Source organism: Lytechinus variegatus, chromosome 3 (assembly GCF_018143015.1).
Source record: "Lytechinus variegatus isolate NC3 chromosome 3, Lvar_3.0, whole genome shotgun sequence".
In the NCBI taxonomy this organism is placed as follows: domain Eukaryota; kingdom Metazoa; phylum Echinodermata; class Echinoidea; order Temnopleuroida; family Toxopneustidae; genus Lytechinus; species Lytechinus variegatus.
The window spans coordinates 55,814,602-55,838,030 of record NC_054742.1 but is presented as its reverse complement, the minus strand read 5'-3'; the positions used below and the strand labels follow the sequence as shown (position 1 = coordinate 55,838,030).

General features: G+C 33.9%; 1 protein-coding gene across 1 annotated transcript; it reads right to left on the bottom strand.

Moving 5' to 3' along the window:
* Positions 1 to 1,743: 1,743 nt before the first annotated feature.
* LOC121411429 (pleckstrin-like) lies at positions 1,744 to 16,391 on the bottom strand. Its single transcript, XM_041604161.1, has 9 exons — positions 15,860 to 16,391; positions 14,500 to 14,658; positions 13,691 to 13,860; positions 6,506 to 6,600; positions 5,796 to 5,971; positions 5,132 to 5,302; positions 4,442 to 4,525; positions 3,430 to 3,508; positions 1,744 to 2,306 (listed from the first exon to the last, which is right to left on the bottom strand). The coding sequence occupies exons 1-9, from the start codon at positions 15,905 to 15,907 to the stop codon at positions 2,158 to 2,160; spliced, it is 1,131 nt and encodes a 376-aa protein (XP_041460095.1). The 5' UTR covers positions 15,908 to 16,391; the 3' UTR covers positions 1,744 to 2,157.
* Positions 16,392 to 23,429: the final 7,038 nt, after the last annotated feature.

Sequence of the window (23,429 nt, the reverse complement as noted above, 5' to 3'; positions counted from 1 at the left end):
AATAACTTTGCCATCCAATGGTAATTACCATGGTAACAATGCTAATCAGCCAATCAAATTAATGGATTTCAGGGAAGTTACCATCAAATGGCAAAGTTAAGTATTATAGTAACTTTTATGCAACAGGCCAGAGGTCTAGGGCCCATATTCTAATATTTGGTTTGACTTAGACTATGGTCTTAAGTCAGTGCTAAAATTGTTAAGGTTTAGCTTACATTGTGTGCTTTTTATGCTTATTTAGTTTTTTTCTCTGTGCCTTAATGGTAAAGAAAACAATCTTATTAACTATTCTCACATGGTTTGTGAATATTAGAAGTGCAGAATAAGCTGATAAATACAACCTCTGCTCTTAGAGACCTGTGTCACAATTCGCTATCCATAGTCAAACCACAAGTTTTAATTAAACCTGATTTCAGAATTCAGGCCTAGGAGTTTCATAAGTTGAACTGAATTGTATAACAACAAAATCTGTGCAATAAAATCATCTCATAACTCACACTTTGTAGGAAATATAAGTAGAAGTTGAAGTAACTGTGCAAAAGCAATAATTAGCTGACCTCTTGTACAGTCAAGGTTTTCTCAAGTAAATTTCATTTCTGTGGCAATAATTTTGGAAAAAGTTATGAAGAGCAACCATGTTGGATGTCTGGGTGCAATTGATATCTAAGGTCAAGGAAAACCTCAAAAAGAAATTCTGTAATAACCAGATTAACCAATTCACATATCTACACAATAAAACTTGGCAATGGCAGTATCATAAATCTGATTTTAGGGTTAGCAAATGATTTTCAATTTGAACAATAAGAAACTAGAATAATTCCCTTACGTTACACTACTTTCGATTATCTAAACTACCACCACTTTGTGGTTCATAATCTAAACATAGCTTTCCAGTACTTTGACTATTCTGAGATAGTCATATTCACACCATTTCATGCTTTTCAGATTTAAAGCTGATTAAGTTTGCTTTGCCTTACATCAAATAAGCAAAAGGATGTCATTAAAGGGGAAGTTCACACTGGCAACAATATATTAATATCATAAAAAGCTGAAAATAAAAAAATGAAAAAAAGGTAAGGGTTCAACAAAAAAACATAAAAGTATAACTTATAAGAGAGTTTTGAATTTGAGACTTCATATAGCTGAGCAGCTCCCCATATGCAATACATGAATAAATGTCATAAATCCTTAAGAGAAATATGTGCATACTCGCAGCTCTGAGGATAGAGCAGCATGAGGAAGGATTTTCCCAGGAGTCAGAAACAAAATTAGTGCTGTTGAATCACTCACAACAGGACACTCTACAGCACAATTAACCAGTATTGTACAACGCCTACTTAGCTTGTTGTACGCGATCAAATGGGAGGCTGAATGTCACACATTCGTACCGTTGCACACAAGACGTACCATCCAAAATGTACCATTGCACGGCTTTAGGAGGTGACGTCACAATGCGATTTCATTGAATAAGGTGACAATGCGCGTACAGCCCGCTGGCTAAATGCGCATGCTGTCCAAGATCATGTGCGCTTGTGGGCCCGGCTTGTGGGATTTTGCTTTCAATATTTTTGCTCCCTTTTCATAGATTACTGGAGGGAAAAACTCTTGTGTTTTTTCATATTTTCGCTAGATTCCGAGGCGTTGTACAACACAAATAGCGAATATTCTTATTCGTGCAATGGTGCAAGATTTCGCATTCGGTGAAAGAAAGAAACGCTCTATTCAACTCGGCTAACGCCTCGTTGAATAGAGCATCTTTCTTTCACCTCATGCGAAATCTCGCACCATCGCACTCATGCCTATTCGCTATTTGTATACTGCCGTACAGAAACGCTGTTAGTCTAACAGAGCACTATCAGTATGCTCAGTCACATTTTTGGACTATGTGATGTCCAAACGTTGATCCAAGATGTACATAATTTGTTGTGAAATCGGCATCACTGCGACATTCCCGTTGTTGCAGAGCCTCTGTCAACGCATTGTTAGTGCTAACAATATTTCTGGTACAGAGGTTTTAGAAAATATCTTAATGTTACGTTTGTTAATGGGTCATCGGTCAGAGTGAGTGTGGCAAAGTACTGAAGGATGGATATCTTTATATTCTCTTTTGTTCATTACCAGGAGTAGGCATGAAGAATTAATGAAAGACAGATTATTCTACTCTCTACCAACACTGAGAGGGCTAATGATGGCTCTCATCCAATCCTCTCTCTCCTCCGGAGTCCTCGCCTCAAAGACGTACACCTTACCCTTCTTGGTCGTCACGCTGAAAAGATTCTGACGATTCTTGTTTTTCACCGTCACATCTGGACAAGAAAACAAAATATTTTCATTCACTTCATCTCCCTATATCTACATTGAATGCATAAGAAATTTAAAGATGATGTATTCAATACTGTTTCTTAATCATATATCCCTAATTTCAGTCTGGGTAGTTGTCAAGTGTCTTCCAACTTCTGTATATGCACAGATTGTACGTATAACATTTTCACTTTTCTCCTTCATAAGACAAGTAGCTTTATCCATGGATTCAACATTCCAATCCATATTATTTGCCATCCGTAGATGGTACTAAACCAAAATTAAAAAAAAAGTCTACCCAAATAAAAAAAAAAAGTTTTGACAGTGAACACTTTTTATACATAGTTTTACTTTAAAGGTCAAGTCCACCTCAGAAAAATGTTGATTTGATTCAAAAGAGAAAAATCAGAGAAGCACAATGCTGAAAATTTCATCAAAATCGGATGTAAAATGAGAAAGTTATGACATTTCAAAGTTTCACTTATTTTTAACAAAATAGTTAAACGAGCCAGTTACATCCAAATTAGAGAGTCGATGATGTCACTCACTCACTATTTCTTTTGTTTTTTATTGTTTGAATTATACAATATTTCAATTTTTACGAATTTGACGATTAGGACCTCCTTGCCTGAAGCACAAAATGTTAAAATAATGGAATTCCACATGTTCAGGGGGAATGAAACTTCATTTCACATGACAATGACGAGAAAATAAAAAATATTTCATATTTCATATAATAAAATACAAAAGAAATAGTGAGTGAGTGATGTAATCAGTTCCCTCATTAGCATACCGACCAAGATGTGCATATAACTATTTTGTGAAATGAAGCGAAACTTGAAAATTTCATATCTATCTCATTTTACATCCGATTTTGATGAAATTTTCAGTGTTATGCTTGTTGAATTTTTCTCTTTTTATTCAAATCAAGTTTTTGTTGGGGTGGACTTGTCCTTTAAGAAGACACATTCTGTAAACAAGATTCGGTTCCATTAAAAAAATACACAAATTCAGGAAGGGTGCAAAACACCCATTTGTTGAAGCTTTTTTTTTTTTGGGGGGGTAAATCAATTTAAAGAAGTACATGTATGTTGATTGACCCATAAACATATTTTAGAAATCATTTACCTGACTTTTCTCTTGCTTCCTGTACGCCAACAGAACACTTGAAGAGAGGAATCTCACCTAGTGGTTTTTCATCTCCTGCCTACAAATGAAACACAACATAGATATACAAGAGTATAAAACATCAATGGTAAATTCCACCGATAAGTTGGTTCCAATAAAAGTGGAAAAAAATTGATAAAAGTATTTGTGGAGGTTTGTTGAGAATCCACCAGAGCAAAGACAATAACAACTTACAACCTTTTTGATTTGTGACATTGTATATGTGATCACCTGCCCCATATGTCATGAAATTCTATCTATATTTCCACTTTTTAATTTTTCATGGTGAAAAACAATTTATCTTTCTTACAGAAGGGGGTATGAAATGATGTGTCCAAAAATAAATCTAATGCATAAATAATTCACTTTCTAGTTTTTGTAAAATAAAAATGAATTATTTGGCAAATATATCACATGATATATGGGAGCGCTGCTCATTGGTTAGTATGTCACAAAATGAAAGTTTTAGAAATTAATTAATTCTCTTTTTATAATCTTTGATGGATGTTTGCAAAACGCTTACTAATACATTTTTATTGTTTTACATGTTTTCGGAAGGGAAGCCATCATGAATACTCCCCCTCTATATATTAGAATTCTGGAAGGGAAGCAAGCAAAATTGTACCCCTTATCAAAGGTATTTGGAAGGAAAGCTTGCAAAATTCACCAACCGCTCACCCCCCCCCCCCCCCCCCCCCCCTAAAAACTTGATAAGAAAAAATAATTCAGGATTGTTCGGTAAAGATATGTACTATTCTGAAAAATATTTCTGGAAAAAATGCTAAATGGCCCTCTATTTCAATGATGTTACTGCTTTTTTTAAACCCAAACTGGGCCCTTTCCCTGAAAATCAGGAATGTGCATGAGGTGCCCCCCCCCCTGGGTGGGGGGGGGCTGCTACATCCAATGCAACTACTACCTTGAATGAGGGCTATCACAACAATATATGAAAGGAACTTTTTTTTTACTATACCTTTGAACCCCTGTAATACTGAAGGTAGGCAGGATCATCCCATAGAACAAATAATCTTGCTTTCCATGTATGCCTAACATGTCCCTAGAATGAAACAAATATATATACATCATTTCAAAATATTATACCTTTATATTGCAATGATACAAATTTCCTGGTAAATTGACAAAACACTACAATTAAAAACAACAACTTCCAAGAAAAACAATATTAAACACTAGATGTAATAATTAATCTGTTGCAAAATCTAGCTTTATAAGTTTCTGATTTACTTGAACTATGACTCACTGACAGAAATAAAATACTGTAATAGCCAACAACAATATAGAGATTTTTTTGCATTTATTTTACATTTTTGTATTAAAAAAATGATAAATCCATAGGTAATATAAAAGCTTAATCACAAGACTATTTCTTTCACAACTTCAGGCTTAATAGTAGCAAAACAATTCTTACCTAGGCCATCTTTAAAACACCAGTACCCCCCAAAAAATGAATAATAATAATAGATAAAATGAATGAATAATAAATAAATATATTGAATAAATAATAAAATTAATAAATGAAATAAAATAGAAATTATAATATGAAAATATAAATGAATGAATAAAAACAAAACTATAAAATCTTATTTATCAAATATTCATTCATATACTTATGCATAATCATGATAATGATCACAAGATATACCCTTTTGAGTAGAAATCCTTGTTTGACTATCTTTCCTCCATGTCCTTTTAATGGTTTGATTGGCAGTTCATCTTTCCCTTTCTTTGGTAATCTCTCTTCTGTTTCAGAGTCGCTGCTTGATGAATCACTACTGTCCAAAACATTCTTCAAATTGGACATGTTCAGTGATGACTGCAATTAATCCAAATAAAAAGGAAAAATACAACATGACATCATTTCTTTTTATGTATTAATACTCTTGTCTCCATGAAAGTACTTACGACAATGGAGCATTTAATCTTTTTTTGTCTAACCAAGTTGTTGGATCTTACAACATTCTTTGATGTTGATTGACTGTCAGGTAAATCATTCAACAAGTCCTTTCAGAAAACACCCCCGAACCTGTACATAAAGTTTGGTTTGACTCTACACTCAAAATGAATTTCCCAACCAAATAAAAAAATTACATTTTCATATTCATTTACCTTTTTTCAAAATGGTCATACAAAGCAGATTTCTGCCACAAATTGACTGAGATTATTTGAATATGTATGCTCAAACCTTGCTAAATCATCAGGGATAAAAATGATATCAATACATCATAAATTTAGAACTTCATTTTTCCCTGAAAAAAGAAATAATGAATAAAAGACATGAATACACACGTGCTGCACTGGGTACTCACAAATCTATAGAGGGCCTCCTCTTCATCTACAAATGTTTTACGACAGGCAGCATTATCTAATCCACAGGTCATTGGTTGTAATAGGGCTTGAGTAAGTAACTTTGATCCTATCTCTATGCCTTTCTCTCGACCTTCAGCAAAGGACCAGTCTATAAGCCATGTAACCATCTGGTTACCTGTGGGTAAGAAATACAAATAACAATAAATATGCAAATAATTACTATTGGTGGAAATGATAGCAAGCATTGAAACTGAAGGCAGCTTTATCTCTTTCGAGGTAAGCTGTATTCATTTATTCTCTTTGAAAAGATAGTGTGTACATCCCACTTGCCAAATTTTCCTTTTATAAAATTTATTCTCTAACATTCGTCACTTCATTTTATCAGCGAAAGAAATATCTCAATTGATTGTAACAAAATTAGAAGCGGAAAATAGCTCTCACACATTAAGTCAATAGCCAATTCTGTTTTCACCTTCTTTGAGCAGAAATGATGGGGGATGTCAAAATGAAACAAAAATTAAATGTTCAAACTTACAAGTTACAAAAATGTATTTTTGTATTATTTGCTGAATAAATCATAATACTTGCTTATTTTTAATCCAAATTTGAGGAGAGTTTCAGTTTTTTGCTTGTTTAATTTATTTAAATTCTTGTATAAATTATTACAGCTTTGAGTATATTGTTATACTGTAAAAGCATCTTTCCATACCTGTGAAGCAATCTTTGTATACTGTGGTCTCATCCACCTTGTGCATACCCCTTTCAATACCAGCATCAGGGTCTTTCATTGCTTCAACCAAATCACTGGAAATAAATAGAAATATACAATAATCATAATAGAGGGGATCACTTGCATAAAGGTGAAGGAGGGGGGGGGGGGACACTGGACCCTAAAAAGTTCCCAAACCAAGAAGAAAAAGAGCAAAAGAATGGTGAATATGATAATATATTGTGTCAATCAATCACAAAATTAGATTTTCATTATGAAATTGAATATTTTTCGTTTTCTTATGGCTTTGCTAGATTAAAATTGTTTAAATTAATTTTGCCCCCTGTGTGCTTTACTGCACCCCCCCCCCCTTTGGGGGCTCATCAATCATAACACCACTGATGATTATGATGAGAATAATATATTAGTAACCATGAAGTCCAGGAAGAAGGAAAAAGATATTGGGAAGAAGAAAATTAAAGATAAAAGCTAGTGAGGAGATGGAAAAATAAATTAAGGAAAACGGTTAATCAAATGAGAAAAGAAAGAAGAATGAAGGAAAGGAACATAGCAAACAAAGAAGAAAAAATAAAGAGAGAATGATAGAAATAGTTACAAACTTATGAGGGTTATTTTTACATGATGGGGGCAAATTGCCCTTAGCCTTTTATATATTTTGTCCACAATTACTTGAAAAAAAATCATATCTGTTTCAGGCATGCTTCAGACATATTCCTGTATGAAAAATTTGTAAATTCTAAGAGGGGTCAAATTAATTATGAGTATGTAAAAGAAAAAAAGAAATTGCAGAAAAAAAGAAGAAAGGAAATAAAGAGAGGGGTAGACATAAACAGAGAAAACAGTGAATTGATAAGGGAGCTGTTTTTTCCCCACTTATTTCATGTACATACATGTAACTAATTACAAACCATTATGATTTAATTTCTAGTTATACACCTGGGTCGTAATTTCTATAACTTTGTCATAACTTTTGTCATAAATTTTGTCATTTCTCTCCGAGATGTGACACTGCTATGATTGTCACAAATCGGTATTCTGAACATTGTCTTTTCCCTGTCATATCTCTCAAAGTTCCCGCCCATCTTTTCGGAAGCAATCCAATCAAAATCATCGTTAGTTCCCAGTGGGAGCCCTTCTAGCCAATAGGAATGCCCCGTGACAGGTAGGGGATATCCCCAATTCTGTTTCTGGCATCGCGCAACTACGCGTATATTGATGCGCTTAATTACAAAAGAGACGGGGAGCTGTGAAGAATTTTAAAGGAGAAGTAGAAAAGTAAGGAAAACAGAGAAAAAGAGGAGGAATAAATATGTAGGGTCTAACTAATTGTAGCATGAAAAAATAATATTGAAAATTGTCATGGAAGATGAGTGAAACTAATACCACAAGCTAATCTAAATTATATAGTTATTTGCTTGACATTTCAGTCGGCAGGGTATCGGGATATTCGGTACTAAAAGATATGACAAAATTTATGACTGCTACCCCCCTGTCATAACTTTTGTCATATCTTTTGCTTGTATAAAAGGATTACGCGCATTTAAAGCCGCGTATTTTTGCTGCGCGCTAAAGAGAAGAGACAAAATTTATGACAATTTTTGTGACAAACGTTAAGACATCCACCAGAATACCGACTTTGTCATATCTCTGAGATAACATAAAATATAGAGAAAAGACAATGTTCAGAATACCGCCCCTGGGTCGTAATTTCTATAGATTCTGTGAAAAAATCAATTTGTACCTTACATCTGGAATTCATCTTTAACAAGAAGTATGTCCTGAATACAATATTTTGATAAAATTGTTATTTCCTTTCAAAACGAAATTCATTTTGTTGTCTCTTTCAACATGTTCAATATTTTTACTTTCACTTTCCCGATATCGATATTTCCTTATTATCTTTGCTAAGTGCGTCCTGTTTTTTGCATTTAAAAAAATGTTGAGCAAGGAATGCGTGAGAAATTTTTACAAATCTTTATGACAGTTCACAAATATTTATTAATATCTTAAGTCTTGTTTGGATATGCATGTATTTTGACAATACAGAAAACTAATATAAACAAATTCTAGACATTCATATTTCTTTTATCTTATTCTATTTTCTCAAATATTGTTTTGAAGAAGAATATCGGTGATAGATTTTTAGAGGAAATCAATTTATTTGCAAGCATTGCATGCATGGGAATATATGATTAGCTTTTGAATGCCTAGATATATAAGGACGTTCCACATTTAAACAGAATTCATGTCATTTTCACAAAACTTTGCACAGAGTTACTTCAGCACCTCAATGTTTCAAATATGCAAAAAATAACATGGGTTCATGTGCTTGATTTTTTGCTATTGAGCTTTGAATTTCACCCAATTGAAAGTTCTAGAGAATTGCGCATTTAAAAGAATTGGCATTTTCAGACCCCACTAGATCACTATGTTGAGGTTAAAACTTTGTACTATTAAAAAGTCAAAATCCTTGTAAAATTCATAATTTTTACAGAGTACTGTTCATAATTGTTTATTGAAGATTGAGAATTCATTCATATAACTATCTTGAGAATTTGCCCTTTTAAGGCTAGCATCACATTTCTTTCAAATTGTGTGAAAGAAAACGAAAACACTATCTCAAAAAGTTGAAATTTCTATAACAAATCTGAGAAGTAAAAATAAATGCTGCACTTTATTCAAAATCCTCCCTAGCGTTTTTACCTGCATCATTATTTAAGAATGTATGGTAGAGCTATATTTTGGGACATGCAGACTGTATGGATATGCTGCGTGCTGAACTTAATGTTCAATTTGAAGTGCTTTGTTTCAAAGCGCTAAGAATAAAAGAGAAGTAAAAATATATTCAGGGATATGAACAAGAAAAATATGAAAGTAAACACATTTAAGAGTTCACAGTCATCAGATGATCACACTCCCAATGTACAATATTAACAATAAATAACTAGTCATTTCAAATATTATTCAAGGATGCTCATTTTCAGGTACTAAAAGTAGATTAATTTCTTCCAATAGCAAAGATTTATCCTATTTACCTGATCACTTTGACATCCATCATGAACATGAACAAAAGGGCCGTCTGCACCATCCCTAGTTTTCAAATTAGCATGCTCTTTCTGATCTGGCAAATTATCCTGATCTGAACAATCTCGAGATTATTTGCAATGCAGACGCAATTATCGCGCTATTTCGTAGGATTAATCTCGAGATTGCAATCCCAAGTCAACTTGGGATTATTTGCAAAATAGCGCACTATTTCACGAATTATCGCGCTAATTCGTAGGTGCAGACACACTCGGGATTATTTATACACGGCAATGCATCGATGCCTCGCTCGAGCAGGAATTGCTCTTCTTGCGATGGTGGAGACGGGGTTTCTTGAATCTCGAGATTAATCGCGAAGAGGGCTGATCGGGCTAAAATCTTGAGATTGGGCAAACTCAGGATGGTGCAGCACCGCCTAAAGAGACATTTGGAAGACAACTTGTTTGCTTTTTCTTTCAAATTTACTTCAGGTGAAATTAACCAGCTTTGTGCAGACTCTCATAAATTTCCTGTTTTTCTGTGCACAATGTACTTATGAGTCAAGCATGGGGAAGGGGGGATTGTACCCATAATATAATATATCCCAGCTACATGTATTGGCCAATTAACCTGTAGGATGCACTTGTAATATATTTTTGAGAGCTTAATGAGTGAGCAAACATCCATTATAATCATTCATTTTGTTAATTTGTCATTTAGACAAAATTTTTGTTTTGATTGCCTTTTAAGTGAGCATAATTATGTCAATCAAACCAATCCTTTGAAACTGCATTGGGCAGAATATGATTGACATGAATTATGAATGAACATATGCATTTGTACAGGCAAAATGAAAAGTACAACAGGGCAGAGGAAATTGGCTATACCTCTGTCAGGTAGCTTGTGTAGGGCAGATTATATTGAATGTCAAAAGATCAATGTAAGTATTCATGCCTAATCCACCGACACAATAGGCGGTTTCAGACCGCCTCGAAGTTCGCCAGTTCCAGGTATTCTCTGATCGGGAAATTTACCCCGATCAGAAAATACCAGGTATTTTGGTAATTTGAAAGCAAACTACGCGTAATTTCCCCGAAAGAAAATACCCGCTAAATAGTAGGTACTTGGCGAAATTACGAGAACTTTCGTGGGGATTTTTCCAAGGTCGCAGGTATTTTGGCGATGTGAAAGCAAATTACGGGAACTTTTATCCCAGCGTGTCGTTGGGCGCGGCGGCGTGGGTGGCTGCTGGGCTAGTGATTTTGAATCTCCCGCCTTGCCTGCTTATCAGACCACACTGCGCATGCTCGTAACTTCGGGAACTTATCCCGAAGGATGTGTTTCGGGGCGGTGTGAATGCAGGAATAATTAACGGGTATTTTTTAGCCTTAAAAAGTTCTCGTAATTTAACGGGGATTCTTGTGATCGAGGCGGTTTGAAACCACCTAATGGGACTTTCAGGTTTACTTCCTCATTCGTCATTCTTCATGGTAAATCAACGCTTCACAGAATGAAAGCACTGCCTTTATTGTACCAGAGGTATTTAAAGAAGATTAAAACCATTAAAGTTGGGCACCATACAGTGAGAAACTTTAATGACACTCTTGTTCCATTGAATATTAGCTCATTAGAAACCATTGAATCCTTTGTATTGAAAGCATTAAATCATCTGCCATTGTATATCCCCTGAATCTTGAGTTCTTCCACTACATTGGTTTCAAAGAACTATCTTGGACTCAATTAAAATCCCAAGAAATAGAATTTCTCCTCCATACAAGCACAATGAATGCCTCTTCTCCCAGAATTTATCATCTTAGATTCTTCATGAATTTTCATTCATTTTTTTTGTGATTTTGCAATTTCGTACATGATATTTTACTACAGTCTACAGGATATCAAATGTGTGATGAATGCAATAGTTTAATGCTGAAACTTGAAACTGTTTTAAGTGTTAAACTGCATGTAAACACAACATGTTTATTGATGGGCTATATATTAAGGCTATAGTCTATGTAGATGTTTGTTATCACGATGACATTGCCCAGATTAAATCTTATCAAATCAGAGTCCATATATTTGGACTATATATGTTTGATCTCCAACATAGTTTTTAAGATGAAAATAGCCTATACCCCTGCCCATGGGGCAAATTTCAGAACCATTTCTACACAACCTTTCATAAAATGAAAAAATAAATACATCTTCACCCCCCAAAAAAGTTTACACTTAGAAAAAATCCTGCAAAATTATACATTTGTAATATCCTGAATATTTTCCACATTCTAACAAAATATGGACAGTGCTCATGCACTAAAGTGTAACATTCAGTCAAAACTTTTACTTTTATTGGATAGATGAGACCCAAACCCAAGATTATACATGCCAAAAAAATTACCCACATGTTTTATATTTTTTTATTCCCAGGGCTTTTTAAAAAAATTACCCACATGTTGTATATTTTTTTAATCCCAGGGCTTTTTCAAAGTGTAAACCTTTTTGATATGCACTGTATATCACAATATGAATAATTTGGTGTAAAAGAAAACTCTTGAAATAGAAGGTTAAATGTTAACCTTTTTTTAATTGACAAAGTGTGAATTTATAATCTATATCACAGCATGAAAAAGTTGGTGTTAAAATCTATTATAATGGAAAAGTAAATGAATTTGTTACTTGTCTCATCCTAAATCCAAACTATTCAATACAATTATTTAAACACTTCATGCATATAACCCTTTCAAGCTTCCTACAGTTTGCAAAACATATTACTGGTAATTCCTATTTTGGAAAAAAAAGTTGCAATTTCAACATGTTTGTTCTGATTTCTGTGAAAAAAAATATTGAGTACCGGGTATTCAATAGAAAATTTAAGACAATTCCTGTTTCTGGCATATTTAACTATGTTTATATTCCTTGGTTGTCTCTTGCATGCTTTGTGAAAAGCTCTCTCTACAATAAAAATAGTGAGGATATATAGTAGTTTTAGTATGTCACTGGAATATAACCACACAACTAATATAGATTTCAATCTCTTGACGCATGTTTACCAAATACTTCCTTTTGAAAATGTAACCTGATTGAAATATGCTATGGATGTGTTTTTTTTTTAAACCTTAAGAAGAACAGGAAATACACATTTTACTTTTATTTTTGATATTTCATTGACATCAACTAAGTAGTTAGAGCCATTGCTGAAACGAATGATTGCAACTAGAACTGTGTAATAAATTTCTATATTGATATCCAGGGAATATAAAAAATAACAATAAAACAACATAAATTCTCACAAATCTTTACAGATGATATTCAGATCAGAAAAATTACAAACATATCAGTAACCCTAAGGCACATATTGTGCATGGTATGAACTCAAAGTATGTTGTATAAAAGAAAGTTTTGTACACAAAAGTATATAGATATATGACATTCACATAAAAAAACCCAGAATATATAGTATCCACAATACACACACTAAAGTATGATCTTAATGATAAATGGTACAAGAATGTTACACAAATTATAAACATTGGGAGAGAAAGGGGCACTGAGAATATGTCCACATCAATGTACCGGTAATTCTTATGCCCACTTTTTAAATGAATGAATTCTTCTCCCCCCCCCTTGTCATTTTTTTTTTGGGGGGGAGAGGGGGGAAGCAAATATCACCATATTATGTGTGATAATTTTCACTGGTCAATTTTTAGTACTTGGTGATCAAGCTCTTTTGGGTCAACAAGAACCTTTTTTTTGGGGGGAGTACTATTGATTTTGTGCCCACTAATATCTTTGCTCCATCTAATTATACAGATGAGGTGGACAGCAAAAGAAGAGAGAACAATAGAAAGAGGATAATTGATGGAAAACAGGGCACTGGAAACAATTTTTAAGAGGGGTGCTGATTTGAAGAAAAAAAATTGACAAGCAAAAAATTTTGCTCCAAATATGAAAATGAAGGTAATTTTGGTTCAATTTTCACATTTTAGCATACTAACCTGATTTCCAGGGGGTGCTGCCTTGCCCGCCAATGGTGTATAACATACACAGCACGTACCCCTAGACAAATCTTGGGGTGCTTCAGCACCCCACTTCCCAGGGTCATGATAAGAAATGGGTTTCATATGAAGTGAAAAGTGAACTTACTGGTAGTTTATTTTACTCTGTGGTGAATGTAACTCCACATCTGTTTCCTTGGATCGATCGCATTCAACGATGGCTGCACCAATAGCCTTCGCCCAGGCTTCTCTCTCTTCCACTGTTGAGGCTTGCATCAAAAGCTCATGACCTTCTTGGTTCGTTATCATAAATGCAAACTGTGATGAAAGATACAAAATTATTTGATTGAATATTTGGTTAGAAATATCATAATGATGAGTATTGATCATCATTTTACAAGATTGTTATTTCTATCATTGAATACATTATTTCTTATTATTATCTATGGTATTATTAATTATTATAATTATTATTGTTATCATGATTATTACCAATCATTATATTAAAAATTATATTTATCATTATTCATTATTATTATCATTAATTAACAGTAACAATTAACAATTAATAATTTATATATTATATTATCATTACTATTGTCAACTATTATGTAATTTGTTATGATTATTATTACCAATAACTGTATGATGATGATTATCATCATCACCATATTCACTATCATCATTATCACCATCATCACATTCATCATCATCACCATCATCCTCGTTATTATCTCAATTATCACCATCATCATCATCCTCCTCATTGTCTTGATTATCACCATCATCATCATCCTCGTCATCATCTTGATCATCGCCATCATCATCATCTCCAACATCATCATTATCAACTTGATTATGATCATTATATTCAACACCATCCTTGTCAGTTTAGCTTGACCTACACTATTTGGACTTGTCAAAGTGTTTCCCCATATTAAAATCTAATATACTTACTCCTTTCTTATTTGCATATTGTAGACAAGGTGAAATGACAGAACAGCCTCGAAGTTCAACGACCCCTGCAGGGAGGGCATCTGAAGTTTGCTTATAGTATGCAATGGAATCATTGGTTAAAACAAACCATCTCGTCCTCCAATTTGTTCTTTTATGACCCTGCAAAGAAATATTGAATTGATAAATTTCAGAGATCACTATTGCTGCATTAATTCCCTAGCTATGTTAGAAAGTCAATTCAATTCATTTACTTGTAATTATATATATTTTTAATCTCAATTTCTATTCCATAAAATTTAATACAGCAATTAATGAGAATGATATGGAAATTGTATTTAACAACATATGCAGAGCAAACGAAATAAATAATACTTTTTTTTTGGGGGGGGCAATATGAATACAAAAATAATGGCAATATCAGAAGAATGTTTAAAATAATTATGATTATAGTTATTGCAGTAGACCAAAAGCTTCGGTCTCTGTTTTGTTGGTTGTTCAGCTGAACTCCGTTGGCTTCACTCACCAAATACAGAGACCGAAGTTCTAGCGCGATCCGTACAGGGGACTCAATGGCCATATGTTTATGTACTTAAGATCGGATAAAACGGGGAAGTGAATTTGCGTGACAGCCGAAGTAAGTCACTGTTTTTGTTCCTTTTAACTTGATTTTTCTCCGTTTTTTGGCAATTAATGCCAAGAGGGAATATAAATTTGCATTTTGGTCGCATTAATTTTCAAAATTTTTATTCATTAAAGACAAAAATTGAAGAGCCCCGATGGGGGGATTTTGCATTGCAAGTCCCCAATGGTGGGTGCACGATAGCGAGCCGTCTGTGTACGAGGAGACTTTAAAAAAAATGTTAAAAAACTCCTCGAAACAGACGGCTGCCAGCTGTCTATTATTGCAGAAGCTTCTATTTTGCTCATTAAATAAAAAGATGGAAAAATTGTGGAAGGGAAGGAATTGTGATAAGGATAAGTGAAATTTCATATAAAATTGACCTACATGTATAGTATGTAGATAGGATTAAGAAAAGGGAAATATAAAGGTAATACAAGAAAATGTATTGAAAAGAAGATGATTGCATGGTCAAAGAACTATTGTAATACTCATATTTGAGGGGGGCGCCGTGGGAATCCCCCGGCCCCCACCCCCAAAAAAGAAACAGCACTGAGGAATTCATAATTTAATTCTAAAAACAAAACAAAGATAACGTAACCAAGCAGATATGAATAAAGATCAGTTAATGCTTGTTTGGTTGTTCGGTTACATTATTTTACTTTATTTCTCAGCTCGACCTCAGTGATATAATCAAATAACATGAATATGACAATATCCAATTCCAATCTATATTCCTACCTTCTTTACAAGGAAACCCTCCTTTATTATCATTTTACTGGTACTCATGCTCAAAATGATGATTAATTCAAGCTTATGTCGTGTATGGTATTGACCGGGCCTCTTCTTCGTTTTTATCTGGTGTCCTCCACCTTATACACGAAAAAGAAAAATAATATCCAGAGAGCAAAATATCTCCCAGCTCCTCAGCCTAACTCAATCCCCTTGATTTCTCAGATCGTTGAGACGCTATACGGTCGGTAGAACAAAAGTCACGGGGAAGGTGCTGGTGCAAGTTCTACAACCACTCCGATCAAAGATCGTCTGCTACCGTGCTTGCAATTTCGAAGTGAAAAGATCGAGTGATGAATTCGAAAACTAATTCGGAGTTCCTCAGTTTCAGTAGCACGCCTTTGAAGTAAGAACTCCAAGTAGAGTGGGACTATTAGTTGTCGATTTTACCAAAGTCATAACAAAAAGAGGTATTCTACCAAGATCCGCGGTCGCCGATCGGGAAGTTTGATCGCTTAGAGCTAGCCTGGATTGTAGCGGCAGCGCGAGTAACAGGAAATACGCTTTGTGCAGCGGAGGAGAACGAACTTCCGGGTTCGGAACATGATGACAAAAACATAATACGATGCCCGGTACGATGCGACCTTGTTTGATGTTTGTTTTGAACCCTTGAAGGCTGAACTAAGTTTTGTTGGTTTCGTAAAGAGGAATAAACCAAAGAATAACTTGACAAAAATGAACGGATAAAGTAATTATCGAGAACTCCAATATGATGACATAATATATTGGAGAATGTATTTTTTTTTGGGGGGGGGGTTATCATCATTCAGATAACAACATAGGACAAATGTTCAAAGACATTAGGAAACCTTTTTTTAAGACTTGAAGCTGTAAAAATGGAGTTATATAGAATTTTGAAGAACAGGGGAAGCTAGATCATAGTTTGGAGGTTTTGTCCTTGACATTTTCACTGGTATACAGATGTTTTAAGAATTCTAAATTGGGGTTTGGTAAAACTATATAAAGAAAGTATTTTAAAGGTCAAGTCTACCTCAGAAAAATATTGATTTGAATCAATAGAGAAAAATCAGACAAGCACATGCAATGCTGAAAATTTCATCAAAATCGGATGTAAAATAAGAAAGTTATGACATTTCAAAGCTTCGCTGATTTTTAACAAAATAGTTATGTGAACGAGCCAGTTACATCCAAATGAGAGAGTCGATGATGTCACTCACTCACTATTTCTTTTGTTTTTTTATTGTTTGAATTATACAATATTTCATTTTTTATGAATTTGATGATTAGGACCTCCTTGCCAGAAGCACAAAATGTTAAATAATGGAATTCCACGTGTTCAGGGAGGAATGAAACTTCATTTCACTTGACAATGACGAGAAAATCTAAAATACAAAAGAAATAGTGAGTGATATGTCATCAGTTCCCTCATTTGCATACCGACCGAGATGTGCATATAACTGTTTTGTGAAATGAAGCGAAACTTTAAAATGTCATAACTTTCTTATTTTACATCCGATTTTGATGAAATTTTCAGTGTTATGCTTGTTGATTTTTTCTCTTTTTATTCAAATCAAGTTTTTGTTGAGGTGGACTTGTCCTTTAAGTATCAAAAAAGCAACATTCAGAGAACATTTCAATTTAGTTAGTTAGATATTAAGGGGCAAGAACACTATTACATTAAGGCCTATATATAGCTTCATTACTTGGGGATTATATCTCATTTGTTTCTGTTTGCATTCCTGTTTATACTTGATATATATATATATATATATATACATACAAAGGAAGAGGGCCCTGTGCACAATGTGTATTGCAGCGCATCATGTTTTATGTATAGGCATAAATAATTCAAGCATTGATGCAAGACGTAGCTATCAATATAGTAATGTACTCAAATACAAGATATAGAATAACATTGAAACGAGTTGTCATTTTACTTGAAACATTATCCTCCTTTTTTCACAGTATTACCTACACAAGACTTATTACTCCTCCAGATGAACAGAATCCAAAGTTAAGATACCTTTTTTCTATTTAAATCATATATCATAATTTGTCTATGAAATGCACCGTATTTTGTATATATCTTTATAATTTAATTATCATTGATGTTTTTTAATATGACTAAAATGACAATGGTTTGTATCGTAAATATTTGTTATAAATGTATGAAAATGATTTGTATCAATATTCATGTCATTTCTGTTCGAAATAAATCTGAATCTGAACTCTCTTTCCCTTTACTTCTCTATACCCCTCCCCTCTCTCTCTCCTTTCTCTTTATTCTCAGCTTCTCTTCTTAAACTTACTGTCTTCATTCTGATTGCCTGCAGGAGCATTTCATGAAACAAAAATAGTTATTAACACTGAAAATGTGTTACAGGCTACTGAAATCAACTCAGAATGAATCTGTAAGTGTAAATCACAGACAAGGTGCTTCATGAAATAAAAAATTATCCATTAAAAGACCATAACCAAAAGTTCTTGGATGAAACGCAGGGAATGAATTTGCCATTCACTTTGTGCGCTGAACTAGAAATTCTACTTTTTGTTCAGTGATGTGTGATGTAACAACTCCTGGGTAGTGTTTCATAAAGCTGTTAGTAAGCTACGAATGACTCTACGCACGAATGGTGCATGTTCTTGGGTGCCCTGTCAGCTACACATAAAGATTAATAGAGCTCAAGAAAGGATCACCAGTCTACTCCTACTATATAGGTACTGCTAGTCTTCTCACATCTGTTCTCGCACTGCTTTACATTTCAAGGAGGGACCATCATGAAACCTGCTATACACGCTTGTGTTATCCCTCATGCTGTATCCTATTCTCACTCTCAAGCTGCCAAAAGGTACTGGGTCACAAGTAAAGGGGCATAAGCTATCTATGGGAACTTTTGGTTATTGCATGTTGATAGCGATCAAGAATCGTGCTGGTGATGACACAAACTGTAACACTTCTGTAGCATGCAAAAAGAAGCTAAGCCTATCATTTGGATTTTAAATGTACTACAGCATTACTTAATAGTGAATGTTAATGTGTGCTACATCCTTTTATGAATGGCAAAAAAAAATGAAAAAGATTTATGATCTTATGATAGAAAAAATATAGACAAAAAATAGTGAAAGAATATAAAGACAAAATCAGGCAGATATAATTTTCTTTATCGTCTCACTTCATTGGAATTTATTAGGCAAGTTCTATTACTGAATAAGCCTATACTTTATACATACAGGTAGATACAAAACAATAATAATAATATTTAGCAATAGTCTGAGTGGCTGATCAAATGACTACTCTATATATATTTCCCATTGAATCACCACATTTAAATACTCCATTATTCTGAATCAATGATAGAAAGAAGATGTCTGTCAAAACAGGACACCATGTCCGAGACAGACATATTGCATGATCGGTCTGTCTGCCTTGTGTGAGGAAAGAGAAGATTAGACTCTATGTCATGCCTGTGCATATATCAGAGTGAGATTTGTCTAACCACTCCGTAGAGTTATATCAACAACAAAATCCTGCATATATCTCAGAACGGACGACAATATTCAAAATATTCTCGATACCATAATTTATTCAGGTATTCTCCTTTCATTTTCTCACAATCACTCATCACCTTTATTACTTTCTTGCTTTTTCATGAAATAAGGTGGTACATATAAGATATGATGTATTTACAATAATTGCAGCTGATAAGGTACCAACGAAAACAAATGAAATCAAGATTTATGAACTCAAGACTATACCCCATTTTTCCTGAATTCATATTCTCTTTTTTTTCTGTACCATTTTTTTTTATATAACATTTTCTGTCTTTTCTTAACAAAAGAAACAATATACAATTGCATGGCAAAATAGAATGTATAAAGTATATACATACACTTTTGGAGGAATACATGTTAAAATAGTATTTCTTGGCTATGTTCCTCTGATTTAATAAAATCATACTATACACTCTGTACATTTCAAGAAAAAAATGAATTGTTCTTTCTCAGCAACATTAATATAAAATCACTATTTCTACTTTATATAAATTGAATCAACAAAATTTTGTTACTACTCAAAATAATTTCAATTTTTTCAGTAGAATTATTATTTTCTCAATTTTCATTCAAATTCTTGGTCTATTCATACTATTCAAGAAGTAGATAATGGACTGCATTCCACATACATAATTGCTGTACATTGACAAAACATGGATAGTTTAGTAGAGATAACATTCTTTCAGCAAAAATTCTAATAAGTTTGATAGCCAATTAATCGAAGACCAGAATACCGAGAATGAACATTCACGCATTGGCACTTGTGTATACACACACTAAATTAGATATTCAACAGGTCAACAAACTATTAGTAGGCAATAATGGGTTCCATCTGAAATCTTAACCCCACCCCCCCTGAAAAAAGTTGACAAAGCTATACTTTTTTGTTAGAATTTGTATAATTTTTCATTTGATCATTTGATGATAATAGAGGGAAATCTACATTCAGAACATGATTACTTTCATGAAATCCTAATTTTTACATTGAAAATCACAGTGCATGATTGCCATAGAATAAATATATTACTATAGAGTCCACGTAAAGGCTAATACAGTTTCTTTGTTTTAGTTTTGAAAATATAATGAAGTTGACTTTCCATTCAAATACCTCCATGTTTTCCATATAGGGGGATGATACCTTAAAGACACCATTATCTCAACAACCCCCCCCCCCCCAAAAAAAAAAGATAAAGGGGGAAAGGGTCAGAATCCCATTCCCCCAATATAATTCAATGAAACCAGAACGATACAAATAACAAATAAAAACGAAAAACCCACATTATTATTACAATATTAAGCATTCTTTGGTTGATGCAACTATTAAAATTAGTTGTAATGAGAAAATCTTGGCACTGTTAACCAAAGAAAAGAACAAAACAAGACAACAAGCACCCCTCACATATTCTATGTAAAACCGGATTTCTGATCTGATTTTTCACAGTTCATGTATTGCATACCATATTTTCGGGTGACACGACTTTTGCTCCTGCGACAATTTCATATTGGGTTTAGGGTTAGGTTTAGGATAGGGTATAGTGTTAAATCCAGGGTTGAAGTTGGTAATTCAGTCAGTGTGTGAAATTTAAAGTGGAGCAATTGTCGCCGGAGCAAATGTCATGGAACCTATTTTCGAACGTTTGACAGAAAATGGGTAATCCCATGAATCTAATCCATTTCCTGGTCAGCATTCCATTTCCCTTATTTCATTTTCAGCTTGTATCAATTTTCTCTTGGATTTAATCAAATCTGTTCTTCTCTCCATGGTCTGACATCAATGGTATTTTTTTCATTTTTTTTAAAGAAAACATTCTTGGACCTGATTTCCCTTTAATCATTACATCTCAGACATTTTAATGAAAATATTCTGTAAGACCTGCTAAACCTAGATATAGGTGAAAACTTGAGTATGTAGTTTAACATTTTGTGACCCAATATAAATGAAATTCAGCAGAAATTTAGAATTTTTTAATCCCCTTGCAGCAGTTGCATTCTTTCACAAAGCGTTTATCTCCATTTGTCATTCTCCACCCAGGTTTAGTAATTGGATACCCATTAAGGTAGGATGTATTCTTTATAAATTTGTTTTAAGCATTATGTTGCGCACGTTTATTTTCATTAATATCATTATCATTATTGAATAGATTATTATTTTCAATTATTGTTATTATGATTTTCATCATTATCATTATTATTCTCTGACCATTTGTCAGTTATTGAGAATTAGGAGTTATTATTATATTTACAGTTTGGCTAGATTTATCTTCAAGTGTAGCAATGATGTTATACAAAAGTGGAAAGTTCAGTGATGTTGAGAGTCGTGAAGTGAGCGAAAAATAAAATCGCAAAAATTGCAGTATTTGTTGAGGATATCCCATATATTGCACATCACCATAAATGGATGTGACAACTTTATAGAGAGGGAGAGAGAGCTAGCATCTTTGAATGTGACTTGCGACATATTCCATTTATATAAAAATATGATTTAAGAATGTCAGAGGTCATTCATTTTATTAAAACAGAGCATATATTGTCATGTTGGTGCAAGAATGCCCTTAGCAAATCATTTTCATGCACCCCATCAGTGCAGAAACGCCCTTATGCATGCTGCTACGAGCAGTGGTCCTACATGCCCTACAAGTGTGACGATAAACATGTAGTAGCGGGTATAGGGAAATGGAAGGGAAGGAATTCAGATTAACCAATTAGTAGGGCGGGAATGATCTGGAAATGTGGATAAAACATTTCGTGTACAGCACAATAATTGAGAAATGTTTCAAAAAGCTTTCTATACACATACCATATTCCGATCAAAGTGAAAAATTATGATATACAAACAGCGCTCTTACAATATGCACCCCCTTTACTTCATCTATCACCCTTCCTTTATTCTGCTACTTCTGGAAAGACATATGACTGGAGCAAATTACTAGTAAAAAGTTGCCATCTATCACAGTACATGAAAGCTAGAATGGTGAGTAAAAATCATAAGCTGTCAAATTATAATATACATTACAAGAGAAGGATGATGATACAAATTGAAAAAAAAAATCTCAATCATGGGTGTTTAAGTAGATTTAGGAGAGAGGGGTGGAGGGATAGAAAGAGAGAGAGAGGGGATAGAAAGAGGGAGAGGAGAGGAGAGAGGGGGGAAGGAGGAGGGGACATGAAGAGGGGAGAGGGAAAGATAGGGGGTATGCCGAGCTGCCATCCTTGTTCAATCCACCTCCCACCCCCCCCTTAAAAAAGAGATAGAAAAATATTTATAATTGTAAAAGAAAAAAATGCAACAAAAAGAGGAAATTCTCAACGTGACCATTAAAACCAGACCTGCCAACCTCTGGGAATGAGAAACTGTATTTTAGAATATCAACCCACAAATGACCTTTGACCTAGTTACCTGAAATAACATTCACCAAATTACCTAAACTTCTGTAAGTCTGTGATATAAATCAAATTTTCTCAATATGATACCATTTTTTTTAAAGAATATTTTTTGATAGTAAATATTTTCTGAAGAAAAACGTAATGCTCTAATTTTGGTTACAAAACAGTAATTACAGGAAATAATTAATGGTTGGCAGCTCTGGGTATTATAAGGGGTAGAAAGGAGTTATAGTGGGAGAAGAGTGAGTAGAGTGGTAAAGAGAAATTTTATCAGGGGGGGGGGTGAAAGTGGGCAGAAAAATGAGAGGAGAGGCAGACCGGAATATTACAAGACAGGAAAGAGGGATGAAAGTGAGAGGTCGAGGGAAAAGTAAGATAAAGAGGAGAAAGAGAGAAAAGGGGCAGAAACGAGAGAGGAGATACAGACGGAACAACAAACTACAAAATATATTATGCACACAGAGAAATACAAAGAGAAAATCAAAGAGACAGAAAGGAGAAGAAAATATTCCAAGATTCACCCAAGGTACCTATACAATATTGCATCAAAACACTTTATCATGTGTGTAGTGTAGCAGCCTACAGGTAATCACCATGTCATCAAACCATGCAAAAATTGTGA